Source organism: Aspergillus stella-maris, assembly GCF_047715825.1.
Source record: "Aspergillus stella-maris strain CBS 113639 unplaced genomic scaffold BDV14scaffold_45, whole genome shotgun sequence".
NCBI classification, from domain to species: domain Eukaryota; kingdom Fungi; phylum Ascomycota; class Eurotiomycetes; order Eurotiales; family Aspergillaceae; genus Aspergillus; species Aspergillus stella-maris.
Genome location: NW_027396839.1, coordinates 192,795 through 215,775, shown reverse-complemented (window position 1 = coordinate 215,775; position 22,981 = coordinate 192,795). Strand labels below are relative to the sequence as shown.

Below are 22,981 nucleotides of genomic sequence, written 5' to 3'. Positions count from 1 at the left end.
GTGCGTACGAGGTCCACAATTTAGTGCATCCTGCAATCACACGCCCCAATCTAAACCTGTAATCCCTTGGGGATATCCCGATGTCCCCTCCAAATCCGCTCATATCGGCACGGTCCGATGGAGCTCTTCCACTGTCCACCAATAACGCCCCTAAGCCATAGTGGAGCGGCCATCTTCCTGAGATCCTGGCGCTGCACCTTGGGGGCGCAAACTGGAATACACCCCTGCTTGAAGGGTGACAGAGACTTGGTTGCCAGCACGTTTTTGGTTTTGCTTTTTTGATGCGCAAATATGGCAGAGATGGGCGCCGCACAATGGCTTTCTTTGTCTTTTCTTGTGATTGTTTTCCGGTTTGAACTTCCCTTTCTTTTGAATTTGGCTTGACTGTGTGGTTCCATATTGCCATTTCATGGCTTCCTCTAGTATCCGCTGAGCGAATCTCGATGTCGTCCTCCAGTCCTAGTCCGTTCGGTGACCCGCCCCCAGGCATTGACCTGTCTGAGAGCCACACGGCTAGAAACAATGCCGTTACAATCGCATTGACGGTTCTTGCTACGGTCGCTGTTATTCTGCGAATGACCACAAGAGCTAGGATACAAAAGATCCGGTTTGAAATGGACGACTGGTTTATTGTTGCGTCGCTGGTGCCGACGTATGCAATTCTTGCTTGTACGATTGTGGGTAAGTTTACTACCATACAAATACCCGGTTCTTGCTATTTCTGCAAGATCATTAACGAGGACACCCAGGTGGAAAATATGGACTAGGTAAACACGTCTGGGTTGTATCAATGGATCATATTACTCGCGTCAACCAGGTCGGTCGCCATACCCTTCCCTAGCCCTCCCACCAAAACCTCATCACTAACATGATATAAACGGCAAAAGACACACTTTGCCTATGTCCTAATCTACGTCTGGGCCATTCCACTCATAAAGCTGTCGATCATAACATTCTACCGGCGCATCTTCGGCATGACTCGCATAATGTGGCTCTGCGCATTTTTGACGATGGGCTACTTCATCGCATGCACAATCGCTTTCTCCTCCTGCTGTCAACCACCATCGTACTACTGGACGCAGTACTCTCATCCAGAGGGAGGATACTGTCGCTTTGATCTCTACCCGTTCTATCTCGGAAATGCATCTGCGAATGTCGCGACGGATCTCTTGATTCTCGTTGTTCCCATACCGCTTGTTTGGGGGTTGCAAATGAGGAGGGTTACGAAGGGGTTGATAACTGGTATCTTTTTACTGGGCGGGTTGTATGTTACCTATCCCTAGAATGCTTTCCCTGATACTCTATCCCAGTCCGTGACTAACAACGAAATAGCGTATGCGTTGCCTCCCTAATCCGCATCTACTCTATGGTTCCGCTAAAGCATAATCTCGACGTCACCTGGATCATGGGCGACGTATATGTCTGGTCCTCCGTGGAGCCATGCATCGGGATTCTCTGCGCCTGTTTACCGACGCTTCAGCCGTTGATCAGGCGGACCTTAAAGAAGGTTTTAGGGTCTTCGCTAGCGAGGGGGAGGCTAGGCGAGAGTTCTCAGCTTGGAGAGAGTGAGAGTCGACAGAGAGGTAGAGAGAGACCCCGGCGCGGCAGGGGACTGGGATTCGGTAGGCTGGGAGATGGAGGAATCGGGAACGGAGAGACGACGAATCTGGGTTATCCAGGGGCGCTGGACCTCCGACCCGATGGAGATGAAGCGCTCTTGACGACTACAACCGCAGCAGCACACGTCGAAATGGACGATCTCCGAACTCAAACTAGAGAAACCAGCCACCGCGACAGCACAGAAGGGCCAAAAAATGAAAGAGACAGCAAAGGCATGGCCATCCACATCAAAAGCGACTTTCAATGGAAAGAGGAGCACAAGTAACTGTACATACTTGGCAGTCGTAGAAATATCCATACAGATCTTAGACTAAACTAGACATATCATACACTGGTCCCCAGAAAACAGAAGATAAAAGAACCATTTACTCCTTCAGCGCATCATGCCCCCAATTCTTCAAACTCCGATAACTCTTACTCCCGGTATCCTGCTTCGCCTTCTCCTCCTGCGCCAAGTGCCGCTTACAATAACTCACAACGCGCCGCATATGGTCGATGTCTTCGTCCGAGTACCCGCTCGGGTCCTTGGAGGGGTTATGTTCGAGGATGGAGACGATTTTGCGGCCGCTGCATGACAAATAAAGAAACGCACGTTAGAACCAGTTCTAGTACTACCAGGGTGCATAGGTGAAGGTTGTGGAAGCTGTGTAGGGACGCACCTTTCATGCCCAATCGTCTCGCCCGACCCACCCTCATTCTGCCACCCCGAGGACGTAGATTGTTCTTCCTTAAGCCAGTCGCGGAGTTCGTTGGCGCTCATGTTGACGAGGCCGTTGAATTCGCTGTACACCAGTCAGTTACCTATCAGTGTCGGTGTTTCTTAGGGTTCGAAATGTCATGTGGTTATCAAAAGAAGGACGTACTCAATGACGGTACTGCTATCTTTCACCATTGTGCGGGCTTGAAGGCGTGGTTGAATTCGAGGGAGGTGGGTGTAGCGTAGGTATGGGCGGAGAAGTCTTTGCATTCAGCGATATTTGGTGTGATTGCAGTGAAGGGGAAGGTGAGGTGAAAGTAATTTATAGGTATAGGACTGCTGACGTCATGACCTCGATCTGATGGATCGGATCGGATGGAACCGATGGGTTGGATCGCGGTGATCTGTGAAGTGTGCACGTCAGGATAAGGTCAGAGGCACGTATGGAGATTGGAACAAGGACAAGTATGCATTAGTATTCAAAACAAAGTAAGTAATAGATAGTATGGGTTTTGATGTTACCGCAAGGAAAGAACAAGACAAAGACGACAATGAGAAAAAAGCGCCAACGGTGAGGGTATACACGAGGACACCATAGGATGCTTGATAATCCAGTTTCGCCGACAATGCATAGTTGGGAATAGGGCCGTAGGGAGAGCTTAGTCGCACAGTATTATCTGGGCCGGTTTGAGAGGATGGAAGATAGTTCTTGTAGGGACCGTCTGTACTTTGGACTCTAGAGCCTATCTTTTATGTATTGCAGCTATTTTTGGCGCTGCACAGAGTTTAGGGGCCTAACAAACTATACAAAGATACGTATATAAATTGGCCTAGACGACAAGAGATCCCAGAATATTTTATTCATACCAAATTCATAAGATTTAACATTCAGTTTTATCCATGAATGGTCATCCAGTAGTCTGTATAGGGACTAATTCCCTTGCAGCCAACAAAGCGCAATTCACAAAGAACCGTGAATGCGCGCCATGAAAACACTCCGTTAAGCCCAACCAAGATAATCACCTATAAAAGACACAGGACAAAGATAAAGCATGCCGAAAGCCACCTAAAAGAGACCCCGCAGGGAATTTATCTGCCTTGCATTGCAAGCGTTCTGTCCTGTTGTTCCCTGCTAATCTACCAGACCATACTGTGTACCTACTCAACCACCGTTAGTACCCCTGCCAACTCTCTACCTACCCCCTATCTTGTTTATTCCTACCCCTATACTTCAAAGAACCATATGAAATGGACTACCTCAACCGCCCCTTCCCAATCCACCTCATCTACCGCGAATGCCACGAAGCATTCAACGACCTCCTCGCCACATTATCCCTAGAAACGAAAGATCTATTCGACGCCCCCCACGGGACATCCCTCCGCGACGCAATAGCGCGCTTCACATTTCGCTCTTACCAGCTTGGGATTCGGGAGTCCGGGTCCAGTTCTCTTGATACGCGGCTTCGAGATTCAAAAATTAGATTTACGTTGCTTAGGTGTTTGGAGGAGCTTTGTGGGACTGTGGAGGGGTGTATTGATGTTGTTGTTGATTGCTGTGAGGGGGGAAAGTCTGCACCATCAGGGGGAGGGGGCGAGGAGCGTGATTTGGATGGTGTTATTGGGGCGCTTAGGGAGATTCATAGGCGTTTGTTGGGCGTTTATGAGGTTTTTGACGATGTTGAGGATAAGTTTGGGGATGATAAGGAGAGGATTTTGATCTCGACGGTGCTTGTTCAGGGAATTCAGCGGTATAGGGAGGAAAAGGGGATGAAATGTTGAATAACCGTATTCGTACGGGTTACGATTGGTTCAAAGATGCAATGAATAAGGTATAATTTCATGACTGTTTTATTCATGCAGGTTTGGGATTTCATATTTCCGATTGAACAGGGACAGAGTCTGTATACCACGCAATACAATGCATTATCTTCATACCCATACATGAAAAGATAAACTCCAGAACGGAAGAACAAATACATATCGATTTTAATAACAGTTTTGTCTCATCCATCCCAACCGCCTCATCACCACAGAGACAAGTATACCCCTAAATCCCCGAATCATGCTGCTCAACATCCCACTCCTCATCATAACCGGACCAAAGCGCACAAGTATGCTGCAGCGTCTCCCGATCATAAGTCCCATGAATCTCATCAATTCTTTCCACAAACTGCAACGCAAAGCCCTCAGTGGTATGCCACCCAATATGACAATGCATAAGCCAAGCACCGGGGTTATCCGTCTCCCACGCCATAACGAGATACCCGTTCCCCGGTAACACAGCGGTATCCCTTCGCGGTGGATTCTGCGTCTTCACCGTGCCGTCCCAGGGATTTGTTCCCTGCGCGAGAACGAAGAAGTCGTGACCGTGTAGGTGGATTGGGTGCGAGATGGCCATTGTCGTGTTGATGATTAGGTAGACCCATTCGTTTGCATTTGGTAACTCAATGACGGCCTCTGATTCTTCAAAAGATGTATCGTTTTGCGAGATTTGAAGAAGTGTTGGGTTCTCCCAGTAGACTTCCATCGTTGTGCTGTTTAGGTACCATCTGAAGTACCCGTCGTCGTTGTACTTTGTTGATGCGAGGGCGTTGTTTGTATAATCTGGGGATTCGGCGTTGCGGGGGACGTGTGGGATAAGAGACTCGTATGGTTCGTCTGGACACCCGTCGTCGAAGGGCCAGGGGGATGTTGTTGGTTCTGTGGGCGATGGGCTGTAGTGAAAGATCCCTTTGATGTCGTCGGGGAATTCGATGTCTGAGCAGGCTTGTTGGGGGATTGAGCGCAGCCAGAAGGAGTCAGCTAGAGAAGATTTGTCGGCGTTGACGATTACGTCGTAGCGTTGGCCTGGTGGTGTTAGTAGGCTTTCATCTTATTTTAAGAGAGAGGAAACTCACCCATTCCTATGTCAACGAAGTTGGTGGTGTACGGCTCAATTGGGACGAGGTCCATGGCGATGACGGTTAGAGTGTGGTTGTCAATCATGAACTTGTAGTGGGTGTCGAGAGCTCCATTGATGAGACGGAGACGGTAGGAAGTGTCTGCCTCAACCTGCATCGTAAACCGCTCACCCGTCTGCTCGTCGCCTTCGCCATAGACATTTGTCCCGTTAATAAGGGAGTTGTTCAACATGGGAGGTCCTGTAAGCTGGGCAGGCCAGAACAGCTCGTCAGCAGTCTGATGCGGCCAGTCGTTCAAGAACAAAGTCCCTGCATCAACATCGTAGTTTTCAGTCGCAGGGCCATTAATAACAAATGCACCCGCAACACCGTCCCAAGCCTGCAAGGCAATGTGGGAATGGTACCAGGACGTGCCGTACTGCTGGGCACGCCATCGGTAGGTGTACTCGTGCTCTGGCGTAATTGGGCACTGGGTAATAGAGACGACCCCATCATCCATGTTTGTGTTGAGCTGACGGATACCGTGCCAGTGGATGCTGGTACCGTTCAGAGTCTCATGGAGGAGGTTTCTGACATGGATAACAACCCAGTCACCCCAGTCAGCAAAGAGTGTCGGGCCCGGGATGGTCCCGTTGATGGCCATGGCAGGCCTAGGGTAGCCATCTGGCGAGGCAGTGATCTCGTCAATCTCAAGCCAGTACTCCCTGGTGACGCCAGTGTCTGGGATGATGTCGTGGTAGTTGGTGTCGATGTCATAGTCACACCAGCTCCGTCTGTCATCTGGAGTGTTACCGGCACATGGCTTCCCAGTGGGTGATGGTGTTGGCGAGGAACTCGGTGTCTTGGTGGTGGTATGGGTTGGAATAAGTGTAGTGCTTGACTTGGTCGTGGTCGTAGTTGGCTTGTGGTTACCACCAGGACGTCCACCAGCTACGGTAGCGTCCTGCCTCCGTTCCAATCCCCTCCGTTCAAGCAAGGAGTAATCAAAGGGATCATAGTCATGACTAAAAATCCAAGTGGCAGATGCAGCCAGTGCATATATAAGAAATAATAAGGAAGAAAGCAGCATGGTGCCAGTCAAACGAGTGAATGTTGTACAAGACAAGACAAGACAAGACAAAGCTAGACAAAAATCGAACTCAATTAATATCGTAACTTGGAAATGATTCGAACACACTGACTGAGAAAGATACCTTAGCTACAGTCGAGGATGACGGTGACTTATACCACAGCCTCCACCACCATCAAGGCACACCCTAACAACCGCACACCCACCATCAGCCATCAGCCGTAGGGCCAGCCTGGCGCCGCCTAACCAGGCCATCAAGCACACATTCCAGATGCAGTATACCACGCGCTCAGGGCAACCAGGCGTCCACTGCGCAGAACACGAAGCCGCCACCAAAACTAGACTAGACGCCCGTACACTGCCGACAGCATCTGAACCCAGAGATCTAATTTCGGCACTGTGCTCTTACTACCGGACTAGCTGCAGGGCAGGGTGCATGGTGCATCCAAGTCATACAGTACAGCTATGGTACCGGCGCTCACCGACTCACCCTGTCCATGTCCATGTTAATATCTCGCCCGTATCCACCAATCAAACCAATCCTGTTTCACAGCCCGGCTGATCGGGCGATCGAGATATCAGCTATGACAGGGTACTCGGGAGTCTGCGAGTGCAAACCAGAGACTGGGACCTACCCCCATCGGTCATCCGACAGGGCTGGACCAGGGAACGCAAGCGAATGGCGGCGCAAGACGTAGCCCGTCTGTTCCAATGAGCGATAGGGTTCGCGACCCGGCCGATGGGGCTGAATGGGAAAACAAACTAAACGAACCCATGCGTACAGATACGGGGTGTCGATAAGTTAGTTTGTCATGTAGTCTAGTTGGTTAGTCGGTATGCCATGCATGTCTCAGATGGATTGTCGATTTCGTTGCCAATTATGGTCGGTAGACGCCTAGCCCTAGTTAGGCCCGATAGGATGAAATCATGACGCATGTCAGCGCGTGGCTTTTGCAGGGTACAGGGTTAAAGGATAACATGGCGCGGCTCATCGATGTCATTGTTCGTCTAAGAGATTATTAATAATTGGCTATGTCTCGGGGGATCCTAAAAAGCAAGCAACTCGTGTTGACTTGTCCAGTGGTTCTTCCTCGTGTTGGTGGATACAGAGCGTGCATGACCATGCAGAAGACCAGCGCTTAGACCGTCCTGCCATGTCTTGTTTGCTCCGGGACGTTAGTGAAAAGATTGGGGTTAGAGTAATGGGGGAAGGGAAGTAAGATTGCAGGAGTGTCGAGTTGACGAGTGTGAAAGGAGTGCTTTCGTGTTTTGCGAATGCCAATGCCAGGGCGCCTGAGATGAGGTCTCGGCATGGCATCATATATGGTTATACAACTGGTCTTGACAGCTGCAGTCCACGTACTCCTCCAGCCCTCGCTATTTGCCAGGCAGCTACATACTTGCAAGCCCCGCCCCTTTTACGCTCCCTCTGCGCCATAAAATATCAGCCACGCATATCTCTCTCTTTACCTCTGAGCCTAAGTCTGACTTACTGGAGAATCTGTACCAACATGTTCGTTCGTTCTCTCCTTCTGTTCGCAGTCTCTTGCACTGCCCTTGCTATCCACGCCCATCCTGTTGTTGAGAAGCGTCAAGGTCCGGTTACCGATGACACTTTCAACATCTACGCCTATGGCGAGGGGATAAGTGGGCTTCCTATCTTTTACGCGGATGGTAAGTCCTCCTTCCAGTGGTACTTTCACAGGCAGATACTGATAGCTACTAGGAGTCGCCCGAATCGGCGATGCATCCCTCTCCAACGCCCAAGTCGCTCAGCCAGTTTACTGTGCGTAACCCTACCCCCAATCAAAATGGATATCTCCTAACAATTCCAATCCAAGTCACCGTCTCCTCCACCTCCCCAAACACCTGGATCGCCCACCCAAACACAACAAACGACAACTTCGCCGACGCCCCCTTCGACGACGTAGTCTTCACCCTGCCCGCGGCCGACGCATCCGGCGAAAACGTCTCGTTCCAGGAACCAACGAACAATCTACTTTCAACAGACGAAGCTACCTCCTTCGACATCTACGGCAACTATGTTCTATTGAGCGGCGACCATTCGGGGAACTTTTACGCTGTGCCGACTGATACGGAGGGGATTTATGGGTTGGTTTGGAGTGCTGTTGCGTCAAGCGATATTTTGGTTACGTTGAGGACTATTGCGCCTGCTACAGAGAGTGTCCTTTGATTGTGGTGGTTTTTTTTTTTTTTGTTTTGGAGATGGGGGTGATGGGGAGCGGTTGGGTAGGGTAGGGTAGGGGTGGAAGTGCGAAGGTGCGATAAGATGCAGGTGGCGAGTTTGGGGGTGAAGGATGGAAAGGCTCGCTGGAGGTGCAGTAGCTTGTGTGTTAGGTAGTTGTCATAGTTGGTTAGTGAAGGCGAAGAAATGTACAGTGTACAGTGTACAGTGACCCGATAGCGTTGTACTTTCCTAGAATCCATCTTCCCTCCCCTACCAGATTATTCGCCATCGCCTCAGAGAATGTAAAACAGACTGTAGGAACAAAAACAAAGAAACCTCACCCTTCCAGATCATCTCGTTTCAACCCGAAACCCTCACCACATCGACAGGTCAAATCCTGCAGCCGGCCACTGTATCAACCCCTCGACTTTGACTGATGGAAAGCCATCAGCTATCTCTTTTCTTTTTCCATCTCACGCTCGGGACTCGGAAGGCAAGCCGGGACCCTTGCACAAGGATTCGCACTGCAGTTGTCTCCCGAGTGGGCAGGACGTGTATTGGCGCGCTTAGGGCATCAGAGCCCTACCAGTCCCATGTGGCGCCCAATATGCTGGGTCGGGATTGGGCTGGGATAATTATTCTTAGCTAAGATAGCTATGGTAGCTTATTTAGCGCTCTGGCTGCATGACGATAGCTGGACTGGAACTGGGACTGTAAGGCAGGACTTATGGTCGGAATATCCGAGCGATTGGTTGGACTGGGGTAGTGAGTCAAATCAACACTATAGCAGGCCGATTAAGAACAGCGCCAAATTAGTTTGAGATTAGAATTAGATTGCAGTAGCTAGAAGGATCTCGTTGTCACAATTGGAAGCGACCGAACAGTTCCGAATCAGAGAGTGACAGGTCATCTTTCCCTAATCCCGACATGTTCTCCCCGAGCTTGCATGCAGCGCAGTGCAGGGGAACGAATAACGCCAAAACGGTCTGTGTGACGGTGACGGTGACTCAAGCTGAGACGAGGCCAGCCGACACAGTTTATCGGAGTTGCGAGATCCTCGATAAATTAATTTGCTTCGTCTGACTGCTGACTGCTCTGACGTCGATAAGGCTGCAGTGCAAGCTCGCATGAAGCGTGCGCGACATGTGATATTATCAGTGCTATTAAGATGTATTCTCTTTCAGCCGCCTTCGTCTACTTTCGGCCAAGCACAGGCTTAGGGGACGTAGGGGCGAATTATGTACCTCCACGACTGAGATGACAGGATCCTGCTTACTGTAGCTGCGAGTCTTAGCTGGTCATAGTTATCTCCTGTAGGCTAGGAATATAACGTCTCGCAAGACATTGCATGATGCTATCTAGAGATCGGAATAAGACTCGGAATTACAGATCATGGACTGCGCCATCTAAGACATGGCGCTCGCAGGGTTGAGTTCAGTTCCTCTCATCGTGAGCCGCCTCGACAGCAATTCTAACCACTTTGCGTTCCCTCGAGATAAACACACTATGACACGTATCGACGTCTTCAATGCGCATTTGCACCCCCTGCGCTTTCACCTTCGCTAGCATGATGTCCTGATAAGGTCTCGGAACTCCGTAGTCCTGCGCTGTAGTGACATACGTCGCGGGGATAGAAGCCCAGACGGGATTAGGGCATCCAAGATTGCCATCGCCAGCGCCAGGAATAATATCAACTTCGGCACCTCCGCGACCTCGACCTCCAGGCCCAGCCTGAATGCGGGTGGTGAGCGCACTCCGCGGAAACCGGACCAACGTCTTCAAGGCCTCATCGATCACCCCTCTAGGCATAGTCTCGTCTCCACCAAAGAACATCAGCGCCGGATCCAGCGGGAAAATACTGCCATCGTCCGCAGTCTCCACATACTGATCGAAGATCCGATCGAATCCCGCCTCCACCACAATGTCCCAGACTGAAACTGCGGGCGGGAGAATATACGCGCAGAGATAGAGCAGGTGGATAACGCCTCCAGCTGCCCCAGATCCATTTCCTCCAGGTCCACCCGGGGAAGTTGAAGTTGGAGAAGGAGCAGCCAAGCCCTGCACTGCCTCGGATCCGACGGCCCCGCCATAAGAATGCATGATCATTAGGATGCGCTGTCCAGTTGCGATCAGTGAAGAGGCTAGTTCCCGGACGGCCGCGATGTCATCTTCCAGTGAGGCTTTGGGCTGGAGGGATTCGGTGCAACTGGGGAGCAGGGGGCAGTGGACGGGGAACCCCTGTGTGCGCAGAGCGGCGATGAAACTGGCGTAGTTTGCGGGGGTGTGCCAGGCCCCGTGGACGAGGATGACTGTTGGGAGGGCCATATTCTAGCGGCACTTTCTCTTGGAGATTACGATCGATCCATGTACTCCTTCCTTTTTCCAATTTGGGTTGTAAATGAGGACTGGAAACTCTGGTGAGCAACAGGGATCCCCAGCTTGGACTGTTAGCGCTCGCGTGGTTGCCTGATCGCTGATCGCTGACTCGCTGACAGGTTCAATTTGTCTCTTTATTGGTCGATTCCATTTCAGCCCCAGAATTCCTCGTCTGGGCTGGGCGCTGGGTACCTTACCTACCTCCCTGCTGGCTCGTATCTCAATCTGATCAGCATACTGTGCCTTGTGCCCGAGACGTCGCCGCCACGGCGGTTAGGCAGATTGGATGTACCACGGTGACTTTGTGTGGGGATACCATGACTCTCCGAACAATCCTGATTCATACTGCCCCTGTTACAGACCCCTGCAGGTTCCAGATAATATCTGGGTCGGCAGCAAGGACCGGATCGTCCCCAATCGATCGCGAGTCATCCGATCTCATCAACGCCACGTTTCGTTTGAATATAAGGGCAGGGATCGTGCTATTTTGCCTGTTTGGGTCGGTCGAGCATGATCACAACCTGTTCTGTAGAGGATACGAAGCGTCATGATGCTAGATTGGAGGCTCAGCATGGTCGGCCGACAGGATCTGGCTGGATTATCCCTGCTCTCGAGTCCTGCGGCCTCATCGACTGCGATCTAGCATGACAGATGGTAGGCCCCGGTGATTGTTTCTTTTTGGAAATCAGCTCTGTGCTGCTCAACATATTCCGACTTGTCGCATCTATCTATGCTGCTATCTTTGGAACCTCTTGCATGTCCGCGCATCAGGGGGTCTGGCGGACTCGAGGGAGTTCAGCAGAGTATCAACCTTCCCATCCATGTGAAATCACCAGTCACTTACCGTTGCTGATAGTACCCCCCTGGCTCTCTCGAACTAGCTAGACTATGCGAAGGAGGCCTCTCCTGGCTTTCCCCTTCATTTATCTGATTCATATTCAACAGATAAGAAATGTAGGCAACTGAACCCGCGGGTCAACTCTCGATACGTCAACCAGGTTTCGGATACGGCTCTTCCACCGCACTGTTCATGAGCAGGTGCAGACACATGTCCTCCGCACGTGTCCAAACTGAAGTTCATCCGTAGTTCCGGGGAACGGTCAACATACAGTCCACGAGCTCCGCCGTATTTGCCCCTGCATACAGCATATTTAACGCTCGGTCGTGGGTTACCAGGTATCACAACGTCTGCCTGCCCTGACAGTTCTCAATTCAGCGTTAAGTGTTGCCTTGCCGCTGGTGTCCTAACTATCCGATAGCCCTGATTAATTTTCTTGACGCAGGAATGCGGTGTAAAAACACACAGCTGAATGCAGGTTAGCTGCACCCTTAGTACCGTACCTGGAGACTTTCATTTCCCCTCGATATCCGTTGCTTTTGTACGGGTCCGATAGAACCAGGGTGGATTCGCACGATGAAAAGGCCAAAGCGCAGCAAACCAGTGCTTCCGTCGGAATTGTCTCCATCAGACAAAGCGCAAGTTTTTGTTTCGCATCTTGGTACTCTAAGGAATCCGATAAGCCTAGGGCCTACCCATCCAACGACTATTACTCTGCTGCATCCGTTTGCGAGTTGGAGCCTTACTTACCTTTATGCCATAGAGCCAAACATAGCCGTTCGAAACGACAACAACGGCTCCTCTCTCAGATCTTGGACCAATGTGGAACGAAGTAGGATACTGCACTCCCATAACCAGGTGCGCATGGGAAATTAAAATGAGCAGAGCTGTCTTGCTCTGCACAGGCGCATGCTCGATCGCACCTTCACAGTTTGCTCATGGTACTCTCACCTATTAGAGGAAGGTGCGATGGACTGCGGTGCCAGAGGCCTCCTTCTCTGCTTGAGCAATACCAACCGTGCCTGTCAATTTATCGTATTATGACAATGATGACAGCACTTTCGAAAAAAGGGCGACCCGAGTGTATTACAGTGCGTAACGATCATTTCCCACTAGGTCTGAGACCTTTCCATCTCGCCGTCTTGTATGGAGATCAACGTCGTCGCCGTGGATTTACTCCTTTTACAAAGCGGCATACGAACTTCGAAGTGTGATAGTTGGATACTATATACCCAACACAATCGCTATCTTTCCATTAATCTCAATGTCCTTGCTTCAATTCAGCAACTTCATCTCGCCGTCCCAGAAACGACTTTAGCGTTCGCTTCCAGTCAGCACGCTCGCCAATGGCCCCCTTCTTTTGCCATAATGTCCAGCCCAGTAGCACAGCCAGCGTCAACGGCGTCGATATTACCCAGAATATCCAGAAGTCTTTTGATACTTCGATCGATGTGTTGTCGGGGGCAGTATTGAAGAATTGGCTGCCGAATATTGTCTGACAGCGTGGTCAGTAAGCGACATATCAGAACGCTTTAGGGACCTTACTGATACAGTCGTTATAGGCAGGAACACCAGCGTCACAAAGGCGATTGTTGCCATGGTACTACTGTCTGTGCGGAGGACATCGTTGCCTTCTTGAGTGACTAGGTGGAATGACTGTTCATGTCAGTAGACTCGACAGCCGATATAAGGAAGAAGGTCTCACCAGCGATATCACGTTCTGCATCCGTCTATCCATGCTCCTCAATCTCAGCTTAATTGCTTGGAATTCGGTCTCTACCTGGGTTACTGCTGCCTTTGTCACCCTCGCAGCTCGTTTTTGGTCATTTCCGCTTGATTGCAGCGTTTCGTGGTAATGGCTTAGCTTCTTCATCGTTTCCAGAGCGGCGTCGGAGCTTTCTTGGAGGTAGATCATGTGCTTTGAGATGTTAAGAAGACCCGTGAAGGTCTCTCTCTCTCGATGCAACGCCAATGCTCTCTGTTCATTGGTCAGTAATGGTATTTTGCCGCAATATTTGGTGATATGGAAGAAACATACAAATTCGATACCCCCAAACGCGCTCGCCAAATCCCAGGCTCTCTCATCCATCCAGCTAGAGAGATCATGGAGGACCAACGCAAACAGACTCAGAGGATCATGCACAACCCCATCCTTAACAGCCTTGTACGATAGTCGTTGGAAGCGATCCATTACCCCGTGCTCGCCAAAACATATCAACGTGATTTCTGGCGAGGCTTTCGGATTCAATGACCAACGCAGGAAGAAAGATGATCGTACCCATGTATAATCGCTTTGTCTATTGTGCCGACCTGTTCTTGGGCCAGAGACAACCGGTCCTGAGCCAGGGATTTCGGCAATGGTGATGTTCTTGCATAGGTAATTGAACCAGCAGCCTGGCATCGTCAGCACTAGCTCTCACGTCGTCAAATGTGGAATTTGGGAATACATCGATATTCATCGCTAGTATCAAGCGACCCAAAACCATGCGTCACCGAACGAGTTTCTCCTTCTATCAGTGCCGTGGGGATGCCGTACTGCCGCACCAGCCACTGCAGACCCTCGGTCAACAAACCACCAGGTCTAGCACGGTCGGGAAAGTCGCTTCTTATCGTCAGTGGTTCTATTCAGCTTTGAAATTAGGGAAGTGTCATACATGACTCTGAGTATGGGCGTAGAGTGGGTAAGCTGCTCGATCGGCAGTTCTCGTGAGAACGGGCATTCGAGGCCATCTAGCCAGTCCAGAACGTGAAGATCGATTTCATCAAGCGGGACATCTCCTTCTGTGAAGGGTTCAAAACCTGTAGGATCATTAAAGACGTGTTCCATTGCGTTGTTAACACTAGACAAGACAGCGGTGGGTGTTAGTTTTCCGACCCCTCAATTGAAGCGCGATCGCCTAGTCCGTGTGAGGCTGAGCTGAGATTGCGCCTACAAGGCTGTCTCTGGTCTTGTCCGACTTAGGAGGCTCTTTTATTGACTTCTCATTATCCTGTTACTATTTGTACCCTTCTTTACTACAATTAAGTTTGCGTTTGCAAGAAATTATGGTTGTCCGGATCTATCCCGTCACATATATATGTCTTCGCTGGAAAGTGTCGCACCGCTTACTACCTGGCTGGAACTCAAAACATTGAGACTTCAAACTCTTAGAAAGGAGGCAAACTTAATAATAACCACAACCATACCACTATCAATTAACTAGAATCTGAACTTCCTTCCCAAATCACCGAATCGTATACCCCCCATCAACCTTAATATCCGCCCCGTTAATCATCCCGCTCGAGTCCTGCACAGTACAAACACACATTAGCCAAAGCCCTAACCACCACTTCCAATCCCCCCCTCCAACCTAAAACATAGAAAAGAAATACTAACCTGGCACAAAAACGCAACCGCATCCGCAACTTCCCCCGGCAACGCCGCCCTCCCCACCGGAATCTTACTAAACAACTCCTCCTTAACCCCCGGCTTCCCCCAAGCCTTCCTCCCCAACTCCGTCCACGCCGCCGTCGGACTCACGCTATTCACCGTAATCCCTTTCGGCGCCCACTCACTCGCCATGCACCGCGTTAGTCCTAGGACAGCAGCTTTCGAAGCGCAGTATGCGCCGTGTTGGTGCAGCGCTACGTGTGCGGCTTTTGAAGCTAGGTTGACGATGCGCCCCGGGGGAGGAGAGGAGGTGAGTTTGGAAGCGGCGAAGTATAGATTCGCGAATGCCTGTGCGCAGAGCATTGGGCCGTAGACGTTTGTGGTTAGATGCTTTAGTGTTTCTTCGGGGGGTGTGAGATGCATATCGCTTAAGGAAACGTATCCGGCTGTGTTGATTAGGATGCTGGGGAACGCGCGATCGGTGTCCTTTTCTGTATTCGTGGTTGCCATTTCCTCGTTTAGGGCTGCGAATGCGGATTGGACGCTGGCGGGGGAGGTAATGTCGCACTCGTAGGTGCGGATGTCGTTCTTGCTTGCGGTGGGTGATGCGTCGTCTTTGTAGTACCCTGCGTGAAGGAGTTCGTCGCGCCGGGAGGCTTCGAAGGGCGCGTAGAGGATTGCGAGGCGCGCGCCTTGGGAGTGCAGTTTTTTGCCGATGCTTGAGCCTAGGCCGCCTTTTTATTTTAATAATTCAATGGTTAGTAAAAGGCGTTTGGTGGTGAGGGGGAGGGGAGATAAGGTACCGAGGCCGCCGGGGAGGATGGCGAGTCTGCGTGCGAGGGCCATTCTATAGGAAGGAGGTCTAAGGGTCTATGGGGGTTTGAGTACGATGAAAGGAAGAGGATTACAAGGAGTTGGAGAGGAGAAAAGATTTGAGAGCTCATGCGGGGACCCCTCGTTATATTGGAAAGATTATGGAGAAAGCAGGGATCTCCGCGAGTCACGATCGCCAGCCGGACTTGCTCCGGACTGCGCATACGTCAGACTCTCCAGTGCCAGCGCAGCCCCCACGGCCAAGACACCAGGTACAACCTCACTCATACTCCGACAGACTGGGAGGTAGGTCCTCAATTTTCGTTCCCCACTTACTTTCCGTATCGCCCAGTTCAAGCTCTAGCACGCCCCCTTCCATGAAAAAGTCATGACCGATCCAGTTCTTCGTCCATGGCTCCCCATCGCGAGTCGCGCTCTGGATGTAGATGGACTTGTATGCCGGGTCGAAGTTGATGTTCCTGATCGTCGCTACTTTGCCCGTGACATCGTTGCGAATGCTAACTTCCTTGAAGAATGGCGGTGTGATGAGGTACACGTCTTGGCCGTGAACGGGGAATAGTCCGAGCATACTGAATACAGCGAAGGAACCCATTGCGCCGCTATCGTCGTTTCCTGGGATGCCGCCGGTGGTGGTGTTAAATTGCGATGGGATGTATGAATGCGCTCGCTCAGATGATACAGCGGGCCGACCAGCGTAGTGGAATTGGAAAACCGTAAGGAATGCTTGTTCGTCGCCGAGATAGAGAATACCCGAGTCGTGCAAGAACTCTAGTCGCGAGACGAAATCTGCTGGACCCCCTAGAGTCTTGATGAGTGCGGCCATATCTTGCGGTACGAAGCTGGGAAAGTTAGCTTCCTCTGGACCAGAGGCACAAAGGACTTACAATGTGTACAGCCAGGTACTGCCTTCATATGTCTCATGTCCGTCTTCATTCAGGTAGCAGGAGGTGAACTCTAGCAGAGGACTGCAGAAGATTGGATCTTGATAGTCCCAAGTCCCATCAGCCAGACGAGGCTGGAGGAAGCCCGTGAAACCAGTATCGACACCTTCAATCTCACTTGTCTGGTTTGCCTTGTACACATTTCGCCAATTTCCAGAGCGCTCGTAGTATTTATCACGGTCGGCAGTGTGGCCTAGTTTGTCCGCCATCAGAGCGATACAGAAGTCGTTGTAGGCATACTCGACGGTTCGCGAGACACTGCGCGTACGAAGGCCTTCAGTACCTGGGTCAATGTCGTTCTTCGGGATGTATCCAAGATTTTTCCAACTTTCAAGCCCGCCTCGACCTTCGACGTTCCAGTTCTGCGGTTCAACTTCTGCGTCTTTTACAATCGCTTCGTATGCAGTGTCCCAGTCGACGTCTGCAACGCCTTTCAGGTAAGCTTCGGCGACGAGCACATCCGCGTTCGAACCACCTTGAGTCCACCCCTTGCAAAGTGACATGCGGCAGTCGGGTAGGTAGCCTTCGTGACGATAGATGTCCACCAAGCTCCGGATCATCCGCGACTGGGAGATGGGGTCGATGAGTGTAAGTAACTGGTGAATACCGCGGAAAGAATCCCATATGCTAGACAGTGTTAACATCGGGCGTCCGGTTTGAAGAGATAGAGCCTACCAGTAGAAACTGTCGTAGTACGGCTCATCACTTTCCCACAGTGGGTTCTCTCCGGTATAGTCCTGCGGGCTGATCATTGCACGGTACGCACCACTCCAGAAGACAGTTTGAAGGTCGTCCGACACACCCTCCGCATCCACCTCGATGACTCCCATCTTGCTTCTCCAAGCAGTCTCGGCTGTCGCCACAGTGCCGTCAAAGTCAAAGTCGGGTTGTTCCTTTTCGGCGTTGGAGCAGGCTTGCTCGACGGTCATAAAGCTCACGCCAACCCGTGCAGTGATCAAATCGTCAGCCGCGATGGTATCAAATCTGACAAACGTACCACCGGATGACGCGCTCGAGCTGACGGATACACTAGTCTTGCCCGTATCCGGACCGTCACCATCCCACACGCCAGTGTCGCGAATGTTGGCACCCTTAACATCAACGCAGACGTGAAGGTCATATGTACCCATTCCAAAGCTCGGATTAAAATTACCACTGCCCGTAAATCGACCGGTGTCACGATTGACCGAGGCATTGCCGCTGTTTCGAGACTCTGGAAGATCGATGATGTCAAGAAGAACAACAGGATTGAGGTCCCCGGTCGCGTCGGAAAAGTTAAATCGATATAGAGCGGAATGGTTCGTGACGGTCATTTCGGCGTTCATACCATTTGCGAGCGATATGCTGAAATAACCGGGTCTTGCTTTCAGAGAGTCGCGCTTCCACTCCGTTGCCCTGTCGGAGACTTCCCAACTACACTTAGCTAGATTGTCGTCGGGACAGTTTGGATGGGCGAAAAGAGGAAAGTTTCCCATCGAAGAAGCCTAGCCTTTTATCAGCATGGTGGGCTTCACCGCAAGAGCAGTAGACCTACACCACCGGTTCCAGAATCATGGGTGTGGGAGAAACCGGTGACATGCGTTGTGTCGTAGGCGAACCCTCCCTGATTTTCGCCCTGCGTATCAGCTACTGCCTTGGCCATGCCTGACGTAGATTAGCAGTGGTCGCGAAGTCTGTCGCTAGACGTACCAAAAGGCAAAGTAGCTCCAGCAAACGAGTGTCCTGTGCGGCGATGAGTTCAGGTCCATAATCGATCCATGTGTACAGAAGCTGACCTCCATTCTCGGTGCCGATAAATGGATCAATAAAGTCCAGCACGTCAAAGTCGGACTGTCGGCTACCCTGGGCGCCTGCTGCCGAGGCATATAGCAGTAGACTAACGGCCTTCCCGTGGGAGTTCTGTCGCAAAAGGCGTACCATGGCAAGCACTGTAGTGTGCGATGTTGACCTATCCTGGCTCTTGATCGTGCTCTTCGTGTCGGGCGACTGGAATTGCAGTGGCGGTTGGAATGAGTGACATTCTCTTGACGCGGGAACCGAGACAGGGAGACAGAAGTAATAAGGAACTCCACGCGCCCGCACAACAAGCATGTTACATCGAGAATTGAAATGCGGGGGATCGTCCCATTGGGTAGTCACGATGAGGGATCGCCGGTGATAATCTGGAGAAGGCGCAACTACCCCTTCGTTATTGGCTCAGACCCCGGTGATGAGCAAGGAGTTCAGCCAAGATAAGGCCTGGCCCGGATTCCAGCGCGAAGCTGCACCTCGTCTTGTAACGCGGCGGCTACTCAACCTTCAACATAGGCCCAAGGTTTCGAGGCGGTTATTCCAATCCAAGTTTTTTTGACTCTGCGCCTCCACTAGAATAAGGTTCAGCCGTCGCCGACCTTGGGGCCATTGCACCGTGACTAAATCAGGTCCATCACGATTCTATCCCAGGTCTTCCCAGTCGTGTCAGGAGATGGCCGGCGAATAAACGACAAGTCGCCCCCCGGGCTATTAACTACCGGTCTACCGGTCGCAAGATTGGAATCCAAATAGGTTCTAATGTTGGCATTGTCCTGCCGCAATTGGGCGTTCTCAGAGACCAGCTGTTGGGCGCGTTCTCGGTGAAGTTCCAGCTCGGTCATCATGGATCCTAGTTTCAGCAAGAAATCCGGCGAGAAATCTTGGATTTCAGGGAAACCGCCTTGGGTGCGGAGAAATTCTCGTGCTCGCGTTAGTATGCTAGGATCAAAAGCATCCAAGGGTGCCACAAGACTGTCAGCAGCGGATGCGCCTTGCATTTCGCGAGGCGTTGCTTGTGTCGAGCCGGGGGCTGCCATTGGTGCGGCTGGACCCCGAAGTCCCTTGGTCGCACCATGTATGATCGGTGTGCCTGGATGAGACCTGGGCGCACTGACAAATGTTGAGGGGTCATCAGTATTCCCTAGCGAGGGAGTCCACTGTCCCGAACAGCATGCCGGGCATTGGAATGGCGCAGATTGTGCCGACAAACTGACGGGCGACAGACAAGCTCTATGGTAAGACCTGCAGCATGTCGCGCAAGGCATAAGCTCGTTCGGCTTGCGACATTCGGAGCAAATGGCGTTATGGGGTCTCCCCGATTCTGTTTAGAGCGTCAGAGGCACTCCAAGAGCGTGTTGGAAGTTGCGTACCAATCCAATGGGTGTATATCGGTTGTTGGGCGCGCTGAACTGAAGCAGAGTGAGGGCTCGAAGCTGCCGTATGAGCAACCGAATTCGCCGTCCGCAGCATGATGGAAATGTGTTAGATGTGGAAAGAGACTGGAAAATTGAAACCGTGACTGCTCTGTGTATCCAGTGTTGAGATCACATGATCATCCTGCCTCTTGATGAAATACGGGGAACAACATTGATCCAGTTCCGCCTTATCTCTCGCCGCTTTCTCCGAGACTGCCGAACTTCCGGTCTCGGTCATTTACTCAACACTCTTCGCTCTTTCAGTCCATTCTTGCATGTCGGTACTTCTTTTTCTCTCGCCTTGTTGCTGGCGGCACTGCTGAGAGGCTATCATGCCCGGAGTACCGTCCAACAAAGCCTGCAAGCGTTGCAAAAAGAGACATCTCAAGGTTTGATCTGCCATTGTTGTTGTTGGCCTTGGCGCCTGGGCCCTCCAGCTCCACCGTATGCTAACTAGTGCAGTGCGACGAGACACATCCCAAATGTCAACGATGCACTGAGGCCGGGGTTGATTGCCCTGGGTTTCCTCAGACCCGCAAGTTCATTGACCAGGGCGAGTCTGTAAGACGTCGCTACGCGCCATACCCGGACAATGCGCCTCAATCAGCTCCACGGGTGAGTCAAATACTTTCATTGTCCGGATCATATCCTTACACTGTTAGACGGAACGACCCCGTAACCCCGAGCCAGAACCGGTTGGAACAAATGTTTCAGCTCGTCCTGCCGAGCCTCTATCTCAACCTGTTTCTGTTCCTGCGACTCCCGAGCTTCGCGGACGTGTTAACGCTGGAGGTGCAGGACAGGATAAGCCCCCTACAGCCCAGTCATCTCGGGCTTCAAGTGCAGACGACCCGGCCAGCCGAGCAGCATCAGATACTTCCGGTCCCCATCCATGGCAAGGGCAGTATATGCGCGCAGGGCCGCCATCCATACCCTTGGGTAACCATAGCACCGATCCTCTTACCATGACCAATCAATACCTACCCCGGCCTTTGCCAGGGGTTTCGAGCTTGCCTAGAAGTCCGTCAGATAATGGCGGACAGGAGGCATTCCATGACGTATTCTCCGAGCTGATGACCGGGACTGAGCATGAGCTTTGCTTTCTGGTTCGCTATTTTTGCGATGCAATTTCTGCTTGGTAGGCAGGATGGCTCTAGTTTCGTCGTCTTCGCTAACATCAGCATGCAGGTTCGATGTCACTGATGGGAAATTTTTTACGGCATATCTCCCGGTCCGAGCCATCGATGAACCGTCACTGCGGTCCGCTATCGCAGCCCTTTCTGCGCTCCAACTGGCGAGGCTGAAAGGCGTTAGGGCTGCCACTGGAGGGGGCCGGTTCACCTCTCCTTCGACCATGGAGTCGTACCCGAATGTTGAAAAGGTCGACTGGAATCTGAAGGCAGTGCACTACTACTATCTGGCTGTCTCACAAATGAATACTCTTATTTCAGATTACGCCGTGGTTGCCACGTCGGCCATTTTCGAAGCGCCAATCTCTATAGTCAATCGCTGGCTCAGCATTCAGCGCGGCCGAACTGATCTCGATACATCCTCGGATGGGACGTGGAAGACGACCGAGAACCTCCTGGCCAGCTCTGCTATCCTCACCGTCTATAAGATCTTGGAGGAGCCAGGGGAGAATTGGCAGTCGTATGCTCTCCTGTTGCGGACACACTTCACTCTTCTGACTTCTCAATAGGTACCTTGCTGGAGTGAAGCCACTATTCAGTCAGCTCATGGATCTATGTTTACAAGGTAATCAAAAGTCCGCTCACTTTCCACCGGGCGTTTGTGCCGTATTTTGGAATTATGCGAAACTAGACTATCTCGCATCATACTACAATCGATTACCCACCCATCTGGACTCTGATGACTTTGCCCTGTGGCAGGCCGCAGGCATACCCATTGGCGACCAAGGAAACTCATGCACTCCAGAGGAGGCATTCCAAAAGTTCACCAGCTCACCCGAAGCAATTGCAACAAATACCCTAACGCGGCTTCTCAACAAGCTCACAAACTTCCTGGCAGCATCCAAAAAGGCCCAACTAGAGCAATGGGTTGGTCAGCCGTCACCTGAACCCTCTGCCTCATCCCGAGAATCCAGCACCCGTCCTCATGACGCTCCATCGAGTATTGGAACATGGCTTAAGCTATCCTTTGAATTCCAAGCCTGGGCTGAGCGCTTACCTGAGACATTCCGCCCGTGTCTTCGAATTGACAGACCGAATCAGTTTCCTAAACTCTCCGACAACGACTACACACCCTTTCCGGAGATATTTTACAGTTCAACCTCTTGTGCTGCCGCAATGCAGCAGTACCATTGGGGTCGACTTGCTCTAACACTCAATCGTCCAGCGGATGATACTGCCGGCCCTTCTACCTCGTTCGATCGTTTACAGGGCTATCGCGACCTGACGAAAGAGGTTGACCACCGCTGCCGTGAGATATGTGGCATAGCGCTTGGTCGTCCGCAGGTGGGAGCCCGGGTGCAGATGGTGACTCTACTTTATGCTGTTGGTCAGTGCATGGAGAAGCCGGAGGAGCGGAAGATAGTCATTGATCTACTCCGCGGTATTGAGGCGGATCTAGGATGGTCGACTACGTCGCAAATTCAGAAGCTGCAGAGGTAGTATATACGAACAACATGGACTACCTTTTTATTTCACTGAATTCGTACATATACATTGGATTCTCAACCGATCAAACCGTCGATATCTTCGCTGTGAATTGCTTTCTCATGCAACATTAGGCAGAAATTATCCCAAACAACCTCTGACGGTATTTCCCATAGTCACAATGAATGAAAGAATCTGTTTGAAGAGCTTTGTTCACAAACCTGTCAGCTTTTCATTGGCTGGATTTCCAGCAACCTTCACAATCCCCTTTCATCCCCTATGTATGGCATCCTTCAAGTGAAACATCAATAAAGCTCTTTGTGGATT

At 51.3% G+C, this 22,981-nt stretch overlaps 10 protein-coding genes across 10 annotated transcripts; 4 read left to right on the top strand and 6 right to left on the bottom strand.

Annotated features, from left to right (window-relative positions):
* Positions 1-443: 443 nt before the first annotated feature.
* BDV14DRAFT_202297 (putative integral membrane protein Pth11-like) lies at positions 444-1,885 on the top strand (the record flags this gene model as incomplete). The annotated part of the gene is made up of 4 exons (XM_073773987.1): positions 444-681; positions 750-817; positions 888-1,264; positions 1,333-1,885. The coding sequence occupies 4 exons, from the start codon at positions 444-446 to the stop codon at positions 1,883-1,885; spliced, it is 1,236 nt and encodes a 411-aa protein (XP_073626012.1).
* A 12-nt stretch (positions 1,886-1,897) lies between these two features.
* BDV14DRAFT_177409 (DUF3140 domain-containing protein) lies at positions 1,898-2,603 on the bottom strand. Its single transcript, XM_073769410.1, has 3 exons — positions 2,484-2,603; positions 2,280-2,402; positions 1,898-2,187 (listed from the first exon to the last, which is right to left on the bottom strand). The coding sequence occupies exons 1-3, from the start codon at positions 2,585-2,587 to the stop codon at positions 1,986-1,988; spliced, it is 429 nt and encodes a 142-aa protein (XP_073626011.1). The 5' UTR covers positions 2,588-2,603; the 3' UTR covers positions 1,898-1,985.
* A 962-nt stretch (positions 2,604-3,565) lies between these two features.
* BDV14DRAFT_202295 (uncharacterized protein) lies at positions 3,566-4,096 on the top strand (the record flags this gene model as incomplete). The annotated part of the gene is made up of 1 exon (XM_073773986.1): positions 3,566-4,096. The coding sequence occupies one exon, from the start codon at positions 3,566-3,568 to the stop codon at positions 4,094-4,096; it is 531 nt and encodes a 176-aa protein (XP_073626010.1).
* A 268-nt stretch (positions 4,097-4,364) lies between these two features.
* On the bottom strand, positions 4,365-6,286 carry BDV14DRAFT_210214 (Cupredoxin; the record flags this gene model as incomplete). The annotated part of the gene is made up of 2 exons (XM_073775840.1): positions 4,365-5,164; positions 5,215-6,286. 2 exons carry the CDS (start codon positions 6,284-6,286, stop codon positions 4,365-4,367), a joined length of 1,872 nt encoding a protein of 623 aa, XP_073626009.1.
* A 1,458-nt stretch (positions 6,287-7,744) lies between these two features.
* On the top strand, positions 7,745-8,488 carry BDV14DRAFT_177408 (uncharacterized protein). Its single transcript, XM_073769409.1, has 3 exons — positions 7,745-7,960; positions 8,013-8,072; positions 8,128-8,488. Exons 1-3 carry the CDS (start codon positions 7,798-7,800, stop codon positions 8,478-8,480), a joined length of 576 nt encoding a protein of 191 aa, XP_073626008.1. The 5' UTR covers positions 7,745-7,797; the 3' UTR covers positions 8,481-8,488.
* Positions 8,489-9,827: 1,339 nt separating this feature from the next.
* On the bottom strand, positions 9,828-10,880 carry BDV14DRAFT_177406 (alpha/beta hydrolase). The gene has a single exon (XM_073769408.1). It carries the CDS (start codon positions 10,797-10,799, stop codon positions 9,909-9,911), a length of 891 nt encoding a protein of 296 aa, XP_073626007.1. The 5' UTR covers positions 10,800-10,880; the 3' UTR covers positions 9,828-9,908.
* A 2,004-nt stretch (positions 10,881-12,884) lies between these two features.
* On the bottom strand, positions 12,885-14,539 carry BDV14DRAFT_177404 (uncharacterized protein). The gene is made up of 6 exons (XM_073769407.1): positions 14,343-14,539; positions 14,136-14,290; positions 13,727-14,082; positions 13,394-13,666; positions 13,234-13,344; positions 12,885-13,183 (listed from the first exon to the last, which is right to left on the bottom strand). The coding sequence occupies exons 1-6, from the start codon at positions 14,513-14,515 to the stop codon at positions 12,950-12,952; spliced, it is 1,302 nt and encodes a 433-aa protein (XP_073626006.1). The 5' UTR covers positions 14,516-14,539; the 3' UTR covers positions 12,885-12,949.
* A 373-nt stretch (positions 14,540-14,912) lies between these two features.
* On the bottom strand, positions 14,913-18,753 carry BDV14DRAFT_191228 (glycoside hydrolase family 92 protein; the record flags this gene model as incomplete). The annotated part of the gene is made up of 7 exons (XM_073771467.1): positions 14,913-14,975; positions 15,065-15,792; positions 16,172-16,731; positions 16,777-17,460; positions 17,509-18,317; positions 18,368-18,477; positions 18,609-18,753. The coding sequence occupies 7 exons, from the start codon at positions 18,751-18,753 to the stop codon at positions 14,913-14,915; spliced, it is 3,099 nt and encodes a 1,032-aa protein (XP_073626005.1).
* Positions 18,754-19,244: 491 nt separating this feature from the next.
* BDV14DRAFT_202288 (PHD finger protein) lies at positions 19,245-20,094 on the bottom strand (the record flags this gene model as incomplete). The annotated part of the gene is made up of 2 exons (XM_073773985.1): positions 19,245-19,945; positions 19,995-20,094. The coding sequence occupies 2 exons, from the start codon at positions 20,092-20,094 to the stop codon at positions 19,245-19,247; spliced, it is 801 nt and encodes a 266-aa protein (XP_073626004.1).
* A 277-nt stretch (positions 20,095-20,371) lies between these two features.
* BDV14DRAFT_202287 (uncharacterized protein) lies at positions 20,372-22,669 on the top strand (the record flags this gene model as incomplete). The annotated part of the gene is made up of 5 exons (XM_073773984.1): positions 20,372-20,428; positions 20,502-20,654; positions 20,702-21,177; positions 21,228-21,689; positions 21,739-22,669. 5 exons carry the CDS (start codon positions 20,372-20,374, stop codon positions 22,667-22,669), a joined length of 2,079 nt encoding a protein of 692 aa, XP_073626003.1.
* Positions 22,670-22,981: the final 312 nt, after the last annotated feature.